Here is an 18,683-nt window from a genome sequence, read left to right on the forward strand (position 1 = left end):
CGATCAGGGTCATTTTTTGTCTGTGGGCCATAAAACCAACTTCAGACATCTAGCTGAGCCAAACAAAAAATTTAGCGGGAAAGCAAAAGGAAAGAAGCTCAAATTACTGACAATATTAACCCTCTTCTTACCTATATGAATCTTCAAAAACTTCAGTTCTTGAAACTTCCATTCTGCAGTGGCCAGTTTGAGGTTGTTGGGTTAATAATTCACTTCTTAATACTTTCATTTTTTGCACGAGATCTCGTTTATACTTTGGCAGTTGAGGGTCGTTCTCCATGTCCTCTGTGGCGTTCCCTGAAAAGATTTGAATGTTAATACTAGCGTTGTAGTGTTCATGATTCAATGAATATTAATTGCTTGAACGATTTTGTCCTGCGCGATATAAATGCGCAAGAATAAAGAGGAGCAGAAGGACATTACCGATCCTTGCATGGCTGGTGTTGGTCCTAATGTATTTATTAGTTGATCAAGTCCATGGTTTCAAACCTTTTATGGCGTGTGGGCCCCTTCCAAAGGCTTTTGGCACTTGTTATTAACTTAATTGTAGCAGTAAAAGCCTCTTATTTTGCGTGGTAGTATCATGTATTGCTTTGGCGAAGCGTAGAAAGTTAAGGAACTTTGAACATAGAGGCAAGACACTACACATGTAATGTGTTGATGCGAGTGCAACATGAAATGTCTCACAAAATAATATGGCATTGAATTTGAAAAAATTGCCATTGAAATATATATATATATATAAAATGAAACAAAAATCTTACCATTGCCTCTCTTTTGTAGTTGATCAATGTACTGACTGATTCTTGGATCTGTGAACTGCGTAGTTCTACTGCTGTGATCGACATAATAGACTCTACCGGTAGATGTAGTCCGCATTTCCCACCCTGGGGGTAATTGCCCTAAATCATCCCCATTTATATGCGTTAATTGTCTGGGTATCCGTGGGTCGTGCCATGTAGATACCCCTGTCTGGGTGTGCAAGAAATACACTTGGCCCTGTTGCGTAGTCCTTTGTTCGTACCCCTCAGGTAAGGGCATGGCTATGACTCCATCCCTGTGTAAAGTATTCCGTGTCATATAGTCCCGACGACGGTCTGGTGTTCCGTCGCCATTTAGAGAGTTTATTGAGGTTTCTGTCATGGATGAACGATTTCCACTCGATGGCGGCATGCTTCGTCGTTGTAAATTCGAGCCTGACGATCGGTTCCCGTTGGTTACTATTGCACTTGCCGATCTCATCGGACCGTGTGGAACTGCAGGTCGGGTCGGCCGTTCGAATTGAATTGTTCTAAAATAATGAGAGGAATTTGAGAATCGTTTGCCTCAACGTAAAGTATTCCTTGAAAGTTTTATCGCATATTTCAACTATGACAAGGAAATCTATGGTTATAAATTCTCATTTTTCATTCACCATATAAATAAGAGTAGCAAAGTAGCAGAAAAATAGGAAAGATAATGCACGATAAACACAAGCCAAACTTTAATATCTAATTTTAATTTATTCCGGGAATGAGAAAGTTGATAAGAGAATAGACTTGATGCAGACTACTTCGATACCAAACCTAAACCATTCTCATGCTGGAAAGTAGAAAACTAACTTTTTTCGAATTTTTCGTAACCATATGTCCAATGGTAACAGAAAAAGGTTTCGAAGAATCAAATAATTTGCGATTAAAATTCTTACTTTGTATAATGATTCACATATTGAATCCTCCCTGTTGCTGTCGGTCGAGCCTCCCAGCCATCAGGTAGATTATTAGCGCCATCTAATGGATTGTTATTGGTGAACATACTCGCATTAAGAACTGCATTTGATGGAATCCGATCCTCATGGTCTCTACTGACGATGCTAACAACAATTTGACCTTCAAAAAAAGAAAAAAATATAAAGCAGTGTTCTAAAATTGTAGATGGGAAAACCAAAATACTATATCTAAATAAATTTAAACCTTCAAAAAAAGGTTGTTGAAAAACAGGCGTTGCATGGATTTGCCTTTTTAGTTACGTGTAAACGTATGCAAGACCACAAATTTTTAAATCTCTAAATAAACATGTCTGCTTTCATACCACCATAACAAGCTTCTGGCATATAGAATAAGGATAGGATTTCCATATTCACGTTGGGGAGAGAAGAATTCCACATACCAAGTTTTTGCCAGTATTTAACATAAAATGATCAAAGAATACAACCATGCAACACTTCTATATTCTAATGAATGATTCCTCACCCTTACCCCTTATCGGCTCCTGGTTGTTTTCTTCCGTTTGACGTTTACACAAGTCGAGTCTTTGCGGGCCAGTATCTTTCAACCGACCAATCGCATTTGACATGATACGGATACATCCCAAGAATCCGCCTCCACCCTTCTTTTTATGAATTTTTCGCTGATTCCAAATTGAGATTTCAATACTGTCTGACTTGCTGACGTATCTAAACAGAAAATTAATTTTTAAGATAAGATTTACATATTTATCACAGGGGAGAGGAAAACCGATGAGGCAGCCTATAGGCTTCACGTATTTATACCGGAGAAGAGGAAAGCGAACCACGAACTCTCATCCGGTTACCAGTCCATGTTGAGTAAAGGATTAGTTAGCTAGTTATTTTTTTCGGAAGCTTGGAAAAAGTGTCATGAGCATTTCAAAGTCATTTTCACCGAAAAATGATGTTTATCAATAATTTAGATATTTTCACACAACACAAGGTGGTTACTGATACGTGAGCAGAAGTTTTGCGATAAAAATTTGTCCCTTTGGAAAGGTTTTGGCACAAAATAGTTCCATTAAAATTACACTAACTCAGGACTAAAACTACCCAAAATAGAATTGATTCCATAGAATAGGGTGACCCCACAAAAAACAGAACCTAATGTACAATAAAACACAAACCGAAGTTCAAAGGTCAACTTGTGACACAAGTTCACTACACGATGTTAGACTTGAAAATAATATGGCAGGTACCAGGTAATCTAAACAGGACGTGCGATTACGAGAAGGATCAGTGCCAAGGGTACTGATTAGAAACGGGAAACACTAAAAACATGACCACATTGCGTCTCCCCTGTTAATAACTGATGAACTAACCATGATTGCCACAGAATGCAGCAGCTGGTTGTGAACATGGCTCCAACTTTTTGTGGAAGTAATATAGAAATAGTTAGATTCTGATTATTACTTATCGATCTTAAGATCGGCAAGTATGTTGATAGGTATTTGTCTGTTTGTTTGTTTGTCTGTTAGATGCACGCGATATCTAACGAAAGCGAGATTGAATCTGCTCCAAATTTCGCATGTGCATTCATCATAGCTCGGATCAGTAGCCTATTGATTTTCGATGAATTATGTCGTATAATTAGCGAGTTATTAATTAATTAGTGATGGAACACACAGTGTCACTATAGAGTAAGAGTGCTGTTTTGGGGAATCCCCTAACTTTCAATCGATAAGTCTTCGGTCTCTGACCGATATTCTCGTTTTACGTATTATGACATATTTATACATCCATTCCTCCTAAACCCTTTTAAATGCTTTTCATCTTCAGAAACTGGTCAATTCGAATCGACATAAAAAATCAAAATCTACTTACAGATCGTAATGTTCATTCCATTTTGGATCCAGTGTTGCTTTACATATATTAGAAGAATAACTTTGTCCTGATCCTTTCACTTCTATCTTTGCAAATGGATCTGGAAGTCCTAGAAAGGAAAAATAATTACGAAATTAAGCCTTAATGTATTTTTCGCACAAGTTTGTCAAAGTCTATCTTCTTTATTGAGTGCGAGTAATTATTGAAATTTCTATATTTAATCTCGAAGAAAGACAGTACGAGGGACTAAAAGTTAGTTTTGAAGGCATTATTGGAAGAGTATGGTACTGATAATGATAGGAGTTTCGAGAGAAACACTGACACACATATATAGAAGGCTTTATCATCCTAAAGAAGCAGTTGATGTGAAACTATAGTAAAAAAAATACTTACTGCAGAAATCCCTTTTGCTGAGATTCTTTGCTCCGAATACTGTAACAAAAGGATGACAATTGTTATTGTTAATAAAAAATTTACCATGGTGAGGGAAGCGTTCTGGACTAAATCTAAATAATTGCCTTTGATAAACTTGTCTAGAGTCTTTTTCTGAGTGAAGCATGAGACACCGCACAAAAATTGTGTAATTAGGTGACAAGACACTGGTCTTACACAAGAAGCATGTTAAAATGAGTCACAGGGTTATTTTTTAACTATCATGTTTCGACTACATCGGCAGACGACTAATCATCAGTGTCAGAGGTCGTAAATAACCAGTTTCAACCGGTTTTTACCGGAATTCAAGTAGATTTTCCGACAGATGGATTTTGTCACAAAAACCTGCCGCTCAAATTCCAGAATGTTTCAGCAAATTAATTGAGCGTTTAGTCTGGGAATGCCGTCGACTAGGCGGAACATCTGCCTGCGACTTTAATTTGAAATTGATATTATTTGAAAATATGCGTTTTAAACGCCAGATAATCATAATTTCTGTTGTATTTTGGGATAAATTTCATCGGCTGTGCAATTCTAATTTATGTCCTTGCCATAACTTAGTGTACGCACTTTGCCATTATGTGATTAGTTTGTTTTACTTGTCTCCGGGATAAATATGAAACAAGGCCATATGCCATTCATTCATATTATTCGCTGAAGTAAATTGAAATTAATGAGACAACGATGAATGTGCCACAAAGGTTATGAAATTCGGAAATATTACAAACACACACGATAAAATTTCATAAAAAAGGCTTTGCGGTTTTGTGTAATTTTACCTATCATTTGTAATGATTAGTTTGTCGTGAGGTAGTTTATTTTGAGTCTTAAACGTGGTTTTGTTTTTACTTTCGGCGAAATACCAATGAAATCCATTATTCAGGAATTCACAGTTCAAGACGCTTCAAAAATTTACAACTATTTGTGTCCAATCCGAATAGTTATTCTCGAAGCGGGCTCCGCTGGTGGTTTCAATTTGAATCATTTGTATAAATCTATTTTGAAACTAACTATTCAAAATTCAGAACTGAATAACACTAACACAGGAGATGCGATTATTTTATATCCAAGGATTTTTGCAATAAGTACACTTATCAAAATACCACGGGGTTTACAGGGGATGTACTTTCCGTGTAGGCGTATTTAGATAGGCGTAATCGTTCTGAATTGACGTAATTACGCAGATAAATTTCACAATCGAATTACAGTCGTCGTCGCACTTAAGAACGGCGTCTGTGACGTAATAATATTTCTCGGAGATAATTGTGATGTTTAAATTGTAATTTTATTACAATCATCAAAAGTCATCAACAGAAGTATGGCTATGGCGTTGGTGCGTTAAATACCGATTAGTAGGCCAAATTTGATGAGAAATAGTGTGTAGATAACGAGGTACAAGTTTACATATCGTAATTCTTCACCTAACTTGACTCGAAGCAAGATTCCGAGCTCTCATAGTAAGAGTGCGAGTATTGGTAACTCACAAACGGTACAATAACCTTTAAAAGTTTAATTCTAAGGCGGCGACGTTATTTAAGTGGTTTTTGGAATAATTAGAATTGTTCGAGTTTCAGGTGCTGCTCGGTTTCATTGCAACTTTTGTTTTAAGTTTCATTAGAACTGAAAAACACTCGACAATGTAACATCATATACTGTAAACGCTTATTAGAGCGCGATTTTACCACAGCATGAAAGCATTTGATCAAATTGTAACAGGTGGTTGGAGTATCATTATGAACCCATAATTGAATTCGTCCTCGTCTTATGACAATCTTCCCAACAATTATTTCTGAAATTTAGACGAGTTTGCGGTAAGATATATAACAGAACAAAGAGCCATTGTTTAGTTTCGGTTGAGCGGACGGGATGTTTTGAAGAACTAACTAAAAACCGTGACTTTCCATTACAGTAAAACGGAAACGCAAAACGGGTTTTAGTAATCACTAAAATTTTAAACGAAAAAGAACATGTATTGAACGGAAAAGAAATAAATTGAATTAATACATTTTTCCAACATTTACTTCGCGACCCTATCTTTAGCTCTTCAATAATCACCGACATCCGCACAAACTACGTCTCCCGCGCTGAAAGGCGGAGATTAAAGGAATTTATGGCTGTGACAACAAATATGTCTGACGAATTAGTCAATACAGACATAAGTCTAGTCACTCCCCTTGCCTTTAAATCATATCTGATAGGCAGCGTGATATTGAGTTATTATTGGAGTCAGATTGGTTCAAATCAGTAGAAATGCGAATGGATTGTTTATGGGAGAAAATTATAAAACGTGTTGTTGTCATCAAAAAGTCTTACTCTTATAGGAAAAATGAATAAAAATCGCTTTGTAAGGAAAACAGTCAGCGAATAAAAATGCGTACTATTCAATTCAGGTTATTAAAAAAGCTCCCAATTTTTTAAAATGTACCGATGAATAAACTTCAAAGTTAAAAAGACGAACCTTGGCAGCCGTTTTTATGGGGTGTATAGACAACTTCGTTCTAAGCAAGGCTTGAAAAAAACAACTAATGATAGGCAAAGCGCTAATGGTTTTCGAAAAACCTTCCTGCCAAATTTTTCCCGTTGTACCCTGGTCGATTTGGTTGGTCTCGGAACCCGATATATAATACGCGACGCTAGCATAGTTTGATAAAACGGTCTAGCCACCAAGCAAGCTATGGTGCCTAGTACAAAGCAATTTTAACTGAAAAAATAACAAGATACAAACCTGTTACACGAAACTTTCTCACTTTAAACATATCCACACCCATTGTTATAACATATCTTAGACAATTATAACGTCACAAAAGCTATGGTTGTCGTCAAATTGTGAGATCACAAACTAATTATTAGAATCTTCCTGACAAGTCGTCTGCTAAATTATTACAATCCAACTTGACGAGGAATTCGTCGATTTAACTAAAACTGTATAAGTAAAATAGAAACAAAAGAATGATGGAGTGAACATTAATATAATCACGTAACACATGTAGAGATTTTACGAACATTTTTTTGTATACGCCTCACTAAGAACAGGCTCCTTCACTTCACTAAACCATGCCGAACGCCTAGCTTCAAAAAACAAGATCGATTCGCTAATTATAACGAAAAACCAAAGACGAACACTGATGAATTATCTGGCAGATCATCTGGCAGAAAAATAGCCAATCGTTAAGATTGGTTAAGAACTGTGCCACATATGGAGGCGGTGACTATATCCGCGATGTAACATATGAGATCACAATGTCGAATGCAACAAGCTAAGAATCTGTCTATTGCTATTGGGTATTACATTAGAATCGTTTTAAATATAGTTTTCATTAGAAAAAGTTCCACAGGGATAAGAGTTCCCAAATTTTCGACACACTCATTTCTTCATTTTCCTCACAAAAAGATTGAATACTTGAGACACAGTGAAGCAATCTAACCTTAGCACTGACGTTATCACACTTCCCAGACAAATAAACAACTCTGCCTCAAAAGTAAAGTTCAGATAGAAATATGTAAATTGACAGTATGACGCTAATCACAGCCGCAAACACTTCGATTCACAAACAGTCAAGAAGTCAAACCGCAATCCATTTATCAAATCTAGTACGTATACAAAACTGGTGACAGACATTACAAAACCAATACTGCGACCGCAAGTAACTTAGTGCTTGGTGAACGTTTAGACGTGACATGGGCAAATTACGGCTCACGGGCCAAATCCGACACGTTAGATGATTCAATCTGGCCCAAACCAAACTAAACCCAAATTTCGATGTTTTAGCTAAGAAATAGTTCAAGGAATTTGTTGAGCTTGCGATTAAATTTAGTTTTGGCGCTAGGCTTACTATTTTCCACATTTGCTTTTGTGACACTGTAAATATTCTTCATAAAATGTAACTTTTACGTCACACCGAGGTATGTCACATAAGTTCGTCGTATCAGTTTTTCCTCTCCCCGCGAAAAATACGGAAAATCCAATATTTTATACTATCATGAGTCCATGACCCCCTATAGTTGATAGTCACAAGGTTCTAATTGCAAGCACAACCAACAACATTCTCCTGTTTGTCACCACATCTCCGCAGGGGAACGTTATTTACAATTTATGAACTGTTATTTGTGGACTGAGGGCCTGAAACAAACTAAGCGTAGTTAAACCGTCCCTATTGAATCATGCCAGACCGGGCACAGGAAACAAGTAGGAAACTGGGAAATGTAGATACAGGCGACTGACTGACCATTATGTGCAAACTAATTACTTAAGCTTTGATATAAATCCGCAAAATTTATTTGTTTTGTGTTGTTAAACAAATGGAAACACCACTGTGTCGGGTAAGTAATGCCATCACGATATGTTTCCGTGGCTAAATTCTTTTTCATCGTAATCATGGAAACAACGTTTTCTTAAAAAATTGGAGATTTTTCATAGCCCATCGGTACCCGCTATAGACACACAGACAATAGCTTCATCGCTCAACATCGTTATTTTTATTATTATTATATATTTTAGCACAATAGATAACAAATGCAATTGCACTTGAAAAGCAGTTCGAAGTGACTCTCTACTTTTTCAAACAACGGACGTTTTTCATTTTTGCGTTGATTACTTTTCACATTGGACGACATTTATTAATAATAAAAATTGAGTCCAATAACCACATAAGCATGGAGACATACTATTTCCAATAACGCCAAAATTCCTGTTTAATTTGTTTACAGATCAGTTCGACAGGAAACCACATTGCATTAGCCGTTGTCATCGACTTTAATCGGTCCCTATCTAATCTACAAATAGAGGATTATTTGTCAACGTTTTTAAAATATAACGGTACGTGTGAAGCATTTTTCGCCGCTAGTGCAATATTTCAGATAGCTTCTTTGTGTGCACAACGTAGCTTATAATTTTCGCAAATATCGCTATGTATTGCAAATTTGAGTTATAAAAGGTCTCGTACGCAAGTTATTAAGCAGTCTCTAAAAAACTGCCAGAAGATATATTACCCCAATGTTTATTACCTATTAATTTTACACGTCGTGACGAAATAAAATTAACTATCTTTCCTTGGCGCTATTTATAGACATGGCACCTATATTCAGTGAATCTTATATACGGAGCGGGATATTTCCCCATGGTATTACTCTCCAACTTATTCAAATTTAAGGAATTTCTACGTATAGATTTAAACTATAGGTGAATGCAACTATTTTTTCAAAATAAAAGTGCACAACGGTGATAATTTAGCTATAATGAAAAGGTTTAGGTAAACAGAATTTTCGGAACGGCCTGATTTCACAAATGAGTAAATTCAACGTTACGATTGAAGGGAGTACAAGTTCAGCAACAGGTCATATTTCTATGGCTCGAAGGATTAGGATTATTTCAAGCTTGTTTATTACTCGTAACTCTATCTTCACTGGTACAAAAAAATTACAGTTTCACTGCCCATATGCGCAAACGTACGACGTATTTGCGAGCGTTTTCGATTCGTATTTCCGAAATTAAATCATGGAGATCTATAATGGCAATAGAACCATCTAAAGTGATTTGACAGATTATTGATTCCAAGCCAGAGGTCACGGGTCAGAATGAAACCCACAAAAATGTTAAAAACATATGGCCTGCAATACTATCTATATATGTGGCTAAAGCAATAACCTTTTTGATAAATGCCTCCCCTTTCCCTTTCCTATAACTTATTCAGAAACTATCTGATTTCATTCGAAAGTAACTAAGTACTGATTCAGATATAGGCGTGTTAATTGCCGAGTAGTCATCTACTTACAAGAGTATCACAAGTAACTTTTGATTTCGAATATTTCAAAATAGAAATTTATTTTTGCAAAAATCATATCAATATATAACTATATTTCCTTCGACTGACATTACTATAGATTTTTTTTTAACAGAATTTATTAACTCTCCTATTTGGACTGCTTGTAGAGAACTCGGTATAATTATTCAAAAATTATAAAAGACAACATTTCGCCTATTATCGACGACCTATTTTTTGCATTTAAGTGGTGTAAACTGTCTTTCTATATATTCACATTCATTTTAACATTGTCAACTGTTAGGCTTCCACGCAAGTCTGCAAAACCTTAATCTTTTGCCAATAGCATCGTGTCGTATAATTGAATCTAAACATAAATGTTTCAATTCTGAATATACCTAACATGTCGTGCATTGGCACGCACAGATAATTAATCATCTTCAAAAAATTCCACGATTTGACCACGAAAGCGAATGAACTGGTGTTTTCCTCTTTCGTAAGCTTCTATATAAACGCCTTCTAAACGCAAAAACAGCGTGATATCACAGATTACTGGCGGATAACAAGACTGCTTACGGATAATCCGCTTCCTGCTGGGGGTCGGGAACTTGCAGACGAACGTTCATTGTGACGCGATAAGGAAAATACATACGCAGACAACAGCATATTTTACGTAAGAATAGGAATTATGGTTGCAGACGACAGCGGGAGATTCGATGTCTGTGACATCACATTCAAATGAGATTTAACGTGTTTTATCACCATATACAAAACAAAAATTAGTCTGCAGCAAATTGTTCTACAAAAATCGAAATTCACAGCGCCTGCATTTAATCGTCTGCTTCGACAACGCGTTAATATGTAATCCAATATCCCCTCATAACAAACATGTCCAAAACGTCCTGAAAAAATATTATCTAGGGGTTGTAGATATTTTCATACTATATCATTATCTTTTTCTTAATAAACTAAGTAAATAAAAATCAAGGGAAGTAACCGAGCTTTTGGCCACGTTCTAACAATTAAAAATCTCCAAATAATTTAGCTTTGCGAACGTAAATCCTAAATATAGCAAGGTGGTACCCGTACGCCAGTTAATCTATCAAAACAAATCGATAATTTAAATAAACTAAACTGCTGCCAGTAATCATGAAATGTCACAACTCATGCAAATCTGATTCGTCTGGCAAATCAACCCTTTAGAATCATTCGGATACTAACTCGTATCGACAGCTACCAACGGAAGACTTGGTATGAGCCATATTTCTTTTGCGCTGAGAAATAAAATCTACTGCTATCGTCTGCAACCATAATTCGTATTCTTACATCACAGTGCGTATTCATCTGCGAAGTTATTTTCCTTAACGCGTCATAATTAACGTTCGTCTGCATATTTCTTTGCGCTATCTATGGAAGTAAAATCTTTCATCTATATTTAGTAAATCAGTATATACGGAGCGATATATTTCTCTAATTAGTTGACCTTAACATATAATTATTTTTGTCACTCCCCGTGTTCAAACTAAACAACAGTGGTGTGAACTGCTTTTACTCTTCACCCATGATAGTTGTTTTTTACATAAAAGTTCATTATCTATTTACTTAATACACGGTAAATAAATTAATGATATTACTGTATGTACTACTTCTTTTTGGCACTCTTTTCAGAAGTAAAGTATTTCACCTATGTTCAGTAAATCATCATTTTCGGAGAGGGATAATTCCCAATCATGCAACACAAGATAATATAGTTTCACCTTGCGCTGTTGCAAATCACCTAATCAACTGAACGAGACACAACATTTAATTTATATGGACATTATCAACATGCAACACGTTTTTACGACTTACTGGCTCTTTATTAAATCACAATTCGAATTAACTTTCTAATTTGAGAGACATTTGGCGAAATAGCTGCGCCAGACTGGCAGCTTTGACGCCCAGACTTCACCAGTTTTATGGTCGCTTATTATAGTCATAAATAGAAATATACAGACTGTCTGAGCAATTAAACATTAATTCAAATCGATGTCATAAGAATTTGGTTAGTTATCGCTATCCAAACTTTCTCTAGATTTTTTCGCTAAAATAACTAAAATTTAAACTATTCCGCAATGAGAAATTCTGAAATACTGTACTATTCGAGTAAGGACCAGAAATTTTCAAAGGGGAAGGACTGAAAGTTCTAAGTCGAGTTAGACCGTAACAGCTAGCGGATCCAACCACATGCCGAAAATGTGATTCAAGCTACGAAAAATAGCTATGTATAACACAGGAAGAGGAAAGTTTTTTTTTACATTTCACAAACCCCCCTCCCGGAACGCCTCTGACTGAAATGCCAGGAACCAATGACGCTATATTGAAGTATATCTGCAAACATGTGTTTCCATTTATAAACCCTTTGGCTCTTGACTACCCCACTCACCTAACTATAAGCCGATTTACCTAGCTGTTCTGCGGTTCCACAGGATGTCACGGTGGCGACGTGAGCTCATCCGCAATGAGACATTGATTTTAGTAAACACAGAAACGTCCCAATTTAAATAGGAATTTCCTTTCTCGAGGTGTGTGGCGAGTATTAGGAAATTTGGTAAATTTAGGACGAAACGGTTTTCCGGTTTAGGATAGGTTGCGCAAACATTTCGATCTGCTATCGGGTATTTGAGGAAATAGATTTCCGCTTTCTGAATACTCAGTGTTGATGTCAGATGCCTTATCTAAAACGGGTCCTTATGCGAAAAGCACTGCGCGAAGCCCAGCCTGAATCACGATCGATAATGAGCATTATTTGATTAACAAATAAAATAGGCCTATAAACAATTATTCTGGCCCAGTCTGGGAAGAGATAAGAGTAATGTCTGAAAATTAGGATTTTATAAACAAAATAAATCGACTTTCTATCTTATTATTACCCTTTTAACTTAATAGAAAATCACAATTGATGAAATGAAACTTTAGTTTACGATATTCAAGTATACAGAATGAAGAGCGCTCCATAAGTATGTGTACCAGTTATGTAAAGGGACTAAGCCTATGGGTATATTCACTTGCAGTATATTCACAGGCAGTCCCGAACTTGTAATGGAACCAAAATAAGGAAAATCGGAACAAAATTATGCCCTAACCCTACCCTGGTACACACACCACGGGAGTACGCAATTATTTTAATTCAATTTCGAATTTTACACAACACTTCAGAGAAGTCAGACCACCAACCATCCGGTCGCGGACCATCAACGATATTTCCTTTTCTAGTGTCATGGGAATTCCTACCGATACGCTCCATTGATTGTCATTATGACGTGTCGCCAACTACCTATCCCTATGCCAAGAATCGTGAACCTTATCCCACCTGTTTAATGTCGAGTGGCGACTTCCCGTATTGGAAAACTGGATAAAACCGAATCAAATAATATTTGCATAAACAAACCATCAGAAATACTTGAGAAACAAATAATGTTTATCTTCATAATTCGGTTTTATAAAATTAATTCAGAACAAGTGGATAGGCTACATTTCATGCAAAAAATGTTACGAACAAACACGATATTTTAAGTTTTAATAAATTGTCATTTTTACCGTTTAAGGTCTGATTAATATATCATTACTAACTTTGGAATTTAGCTTCTGATAGGAAATAGCAGGCTAAGACAGGTATCATTTCTATGCTGTTAAATGTTTCATAAATATACAATTTGCCCAAATTTCACATTCATCCTGATCTTATTCAAACGAACTATGAATATACAGAGTGTCCATAAAGTCCCTTAACAATTTAGATAACATTATAAAGTCAGTTATCAATATATCGTAAACAAATTTTTGTTTTTCAATCAGCAGTGGTTCAAGTATTTTTACTTCATTTAATACATCTGTGAGGACCAAAACAATATATGGTATCGATAAATTTTCTTTGAAATTTTGAAATATTTCAAGATTTTATGGATACCTTATATATTGAATGTATTTTAGATAGTAGTCACTTGGTTCTGGTTCTTCCTGCTTATAGAATTTACATGTTAAGACCAACATGCTTACAAAAACCATGCTTTAAAAGATATATAAAGCGCAAGTGAAGGAATTTGACGACGGCCCTACTCAGAACGCATTACTAGCCTATCAGCACCTAAACCTCAGCCTGTTATCTGGCATGACGATTAATGAATGGCTTCGGCAAATACTAAACGCACGTACAGATTAGAAAGCAGCAAATGAAATACTTCATATGACAGTGCAAACATAAGTAAATGCCTCGCACAATAATACAAGTAAGAAGCTCATCAAGAATAGCAACTTTGAAATGAGCAAACGCGGTTGTAAAAACTTTTTGATTATAACTGCAAATTTGAAAACTTTTCCATATTTTTAACAGGGATAATTTCGATAATTAGATTCTTACTTTTACCACGGTGAAGTAACTGCCTTCAAAAATTACTGCATATGAAAAAAGTAGGCCAGCGATATTTAAAGCACTCACCTAAGCTGACTGCAAACTTTTAACATCACATTTTTTAAGAAGCTGACCTCAAAATGAATAAATTGACCCTGTTATAAAAAAAAGCCAAACAATACTGCAGATATAAACAAGCGTCAGTCCGGCGTAAATCCAAAACATTTTGGATTCCGACGGCCTAACCTGTATCTACAACGCTGCAACAGACTGCGCTTACTTATTGTTATGTAGCCTACATTCCGACCAACGTGATGCATTAGTAGACGATTTTTACGGTGAAACATCGAATTTTTGTGCGATTACGTCACTTTTAAAAATAATGCTGCCCCGAGGACGGTCGGTAATCTCTCAAATCTATGGCTAGAGATCTGAGAACTCGCAAAGAAGGCTGTGGAAGGAATAGCGACGCTTCAACCACGATAAAGATGTTTCGAGAAAACGAATATTTTTGATTTTTAATAATTTGGTGAATATCGCTTCAAACTTTGATTAAAAAAAAAGTCCAAATATTTCACCAGTACAGATTTCTTTGCCAAGGTCTCCAGCCAGCACATTGTAGTAAACAGCTAATTGGATACTTTCACATAGAATTTGGTGAACGTAAAACACGCTATGTCGTTAGCTCCGCTGGTTCTCAAACGGTGGAATGTGAAGCTAATTATAAATAAAAATATTTGTTATATTTGATCTTGCCCGCCTTATTTTGGATATTTACATTTCTTTATTGTTTATTAGATTGCGATTCCATTCACTTATTTTCAAGGTGCTTTTTGAATAAAACATACTTTCGTATTATTATCTGTTATTTGTAGCTTATTGTTAGCTAGTTGTTTTCGAGGTGGGAGACTAGACAAACTCTAAAAAGGGGGCACGGCTTGAAAAGTTGGGAACCACTGTTGGCTTCTCACCAGTTGTGCCTGTTTTACTATGAAGTAAAAACCGGTATCAAGATTCTAGAATATGTTAACACGTACAAATTTGTTATGTCAGCTGAACAGATAGCCCGAACACGACTTAGGAAGATAACAATCAAGTTCTGACAAAATTGTCAGAAAGGAATGCAGTGTTCATTTTTTGGCCCAAATCGTTTGTTTAAATCCGACAAAACAGCAATTTCAGTTGCGGTAATAACGCTGTTTACAGACGACAGATTAGACTTACATATGCTCTGCTTTATGAAACCTATGCAGCTACACAGTGGGCCCCAAACTTTTATTTAATCTCGCTAATTTTTATAATCATGTATCAAATCGTATGTTTAAATTTAAATAACAATTTCAGAATTGGTAATGGTGCTTTTACAGACGAAATAAAGCAAACTTGAACACATGCTCGACCTTTGGCAACCTATGCGTTAGCCCGGTACTTCCACAGGCACCGAAATAATTCTAGAGATAAAATAAGTGAGTTAAAGAATTATAAATGATAATAATGAACAGTTCTGTGAGTTTCCTCTGTACACGCAAAACTCGTTAAGTAAATATACTATAATCGTAATTTTGACCCGAGTTGGAATATAATAAAATTTTTATTACAAAATCCTAATTTTCAGTCATTTCCTCATCTCTAACCAGACTCGGTCCCGCAAAATCTGTTTCGCATTGATACCGCACTGGTTTAGGTCCGTCCTGCTTAAACATGAAATTCAGACGAGGCGTGTAATTGAAATTGTCGGTTATTTTGCACGCGAAACAAGATTAGGATTCGAAATATTCCAAAACAAGAAAACCGTGTTTTTACAAAAATTTGAGGGTCATTCGATTCAAATTCAATTATACGGAAGGGAATATTTCTGTCAAGACAAGGTCATAGTTCAGAGGTTATTAAGGCTAGATCAATCTGCATCTGAAAGCTGTATGACTAGACTCTAAAACTAAACTGCATTTATCAATAACTATTTTTTAACTTTACAATGCATGACATATTACGTTGAATGTTTTTTAGAAGCGAGAACGGTCAACGAGAGTGACCGAGTTCATCGCTTAGAAAATTGTCGAATCGATCGATATGTTATGCAGAAATGAATTCGCGGTTATTAGAAATATTGCCAGCACTTAAGGCCCACATAACGATTTAATATGGCCCGCCGTATTATACCGCCAATTGTAACTTCATTTTCACAGTTTAACCGTGTGTTTATTCGTAATAATTCACTACAGTACGGTATCTGTAAAATAGGTTACGGTATCTGTAAAATAGGTACCGGTAACGCTATCGGCCCCTTGCCGGCGGTTCCTGTCTCCCGACCCGCTAATAACTTTCCGATTCTAATTTTGCCCCGGTCAATCAACCTCGGGCGGGAACCAGGGCTTCAATTGATATTTGGCTAACTCCTTCACGATTGGAAAAGGCTAATTAAAATATTATCTACGATTTTCTTCAGACTTATTTTTCGGCTTCTCTCCAAATACTTCCATTTCATCAAGCCGCTAAAACAAACCCTCCAATTTCAGGAGATTTTGAAGATTGAAAAAAAATTAAAGAAGGATTATTTAGAGGGTAAATTAGGAACGAAAATTAGATAAAAGTAATTACCTTCTGGTAATTAGGGCTTTTGCCTCGATTTATAATAAAAACGAAACCCGAGTTCACAAATTAGCTTTTATGATGGAGAAGTAAAAACAGTGAAGTATTATAATTTACGATGGAAATAACTCTCTAATGTGAAGAAATACGGGGTGACTAAAAACAGGACCCATAAATTTTTTGATCACTTCTACGAGAATATCGGTCGGAGACCGAAGACTTATCTATCTTAGATCGGTAATTAGTTAATAACTCGCTAATTATACGACATAATTAACCCAAAATCTATAGGCTTCTGGTCCGAGATGCATGCACATGCAAAATTTGGAGCAGATTCAACCACGCGTTCGCGAGATATCGCGTTCATCTAACAGACACACAGACATACATACATACAGACAAATACCTATCAATATACTTACCGATCTTAAGATCGATAAGTAATAACACCAGGATTTCTGTTAGCGTATGATTGTACCCAAAGTTTTCAGTAATTTAGGAAACATTTTAGGAATTTAGGTTTCCCGCTGCTCCCCTCACCCTGAAATTCTTTTCCATCATTTATTGTAATTTGTATATCCAATGCGTTTAGTATGATGAAAACTACTGATTACTTTGCACATAAGTTATGTTCTCTCTAGAGAAGTTAAAATAAAATAACTAAAAGCTGTAAAAAGCTGACGAAGCTGAGTTTCAAAGATATCTGTTCTCTCTATCTATGTTTTAGTACAAACTAATTATCATATTTCCTACATTTCTGACTATTTTACTATTCATTTTGCCTATTTTTCAAATTGAACTTTTTTTCCTATCGGCTTAACGATTAGCACTTAAGCTTATTATACCGATAGTGAATTAGATAGATAGTTTATTTTGAAAACTCCATAATACACACAAAAATGAAAGGTAAAATAAAAGTCAGAAGGCCTGTTAATTTCAATACAATTCCATAAATTAAGTGTGCACTGAAGAATTTCAGCACCTTAAACAGACTGAACCGCGATCCATCTATGTTTTAGAAGTTCGTACATTTACATATGTGCACCACAGAGCTCGTTTGTTTCTGTAATCTGTCTCATTATAAATACTTTACCCGTAAAAATATGCTGACTGTATTAGATTAAAAAGATTTTCAAGATTTTTACATAAGAATATACTCAATTCAAAACGTAATCCATATTCTTCCGCACCGGTTCCCACTCCTGTCCTCCCCTCCCACATCATCCAGCTATTAAATGTGAACTCTATGCAACAGTCTGGAATAACGCAAGACCTTTCCCCCAAAACTATTAAAACGAAATGAGCAATCCCTCGCAGACGACGGTCTATAGTTTGTTAACAAAACCCACACAGAAGGCAAATTGGATACTAAATATACTTTAAAAAAAATAACAAAATTACTCGAATTTGTGTGTAATAAATACTATTACTTCAAGTTAAAACATTTTTGGAGCAAAAAAATGAAATACACAACCAAGCGACTTCTTTAGATTAGCTTTTTCTATGGCCAAATCTTAATTCGATTTATAGTTAATTTTTAATAGTTATTTTTCACTGTCAAATTATCGTAAAATATGAGTAATTTAGCCATTATTTATAACAGCATCTCTGACTCAAAGACAAGTGAAGGAAATCGTCCATCGCACGAGACACCTTTGTGAGTCATGAATGGAATTTTATGAATGAACGCACACCAGATCACGTGACTGTGATTTAAAAATCTGTTATGAGCGGTCACGTCACGTCCAAACTCATGGTCAACAGTTCTATTCCTTTACCGATAGATTATTCAGTGTTTCCCAGCCGCAACCAAAAACTGAGTGGCCAGAAAATTGGGTCGATTATTTCTCGGAAAAAAATTGTTTATTCATCTCATTTTATATTAAATTTTCATTTTGTATCGAAATGTAGCTTAATTGTATAT

General features: G+C 35.8%; 1 protein-coding gene across 4 annotated transcripts in view; it reads right to left on the reverse strand.

Annotated features, from left to right (window-relative positions):
• Positions 1-18,683, reverse strand: part of LOC120334286 (E3 ubiquitin-protein ligase SMURF2-like) — a 68,870-nt gene that overhangs the window by 7,796 nt on the left and 42,391 nt on the right. The window contains exons 1-7 of one of the 4 annotated variants that reach the window (XM_039401762.2): positions 6,747-6,955; positions 3,983-4,021; positions 3,590-3,698; positions 2,238-2,434; positions 1,688-1,868; positions 765-1,291; positions 132-297 (exon numbers count right to left, since the gene is read on the reverse strand). In XM_039401762.2, coding sequence (XP_039257696.2) covers positions 132-297; positions 765-1,291; positions 1,688-1,868; positions 2,238-2,434; positions 3,590-3,698; positions 3,983-4,021; positions 6,747-6,789 — 1,262 coding nt within the window. In that variant the 5' untranslated portion in view covers positions 6,790-6,955. Of the gene's footprint in view, positions 1-131; positions 298-764; positions 1,292-1,687; positions 1,869-2,231; positions 2,435-3,589; positions 3,699-3,982; positions 4,022-6,746; positions 6,956-18,683 lie in introns of those variants that run through there. The other 3 variants (XM_039401761.2, XM_039401759.2, XM_039401760.2) reach the window with 3 other exon arrangements.

The sequence above is a fragment of the Styela clava genome, chromosome 15 (assembly GCF_964204865.1).
Source record: "Styela clava chromosome 15, kaStyClav1.hap1.2, whole genome shotgun sequence".
NCBI lineage: Eukaryota > Metazoa > Chordata > Ascidiacea > Stolidobranchia > Styelidae > Styela > Styela clava.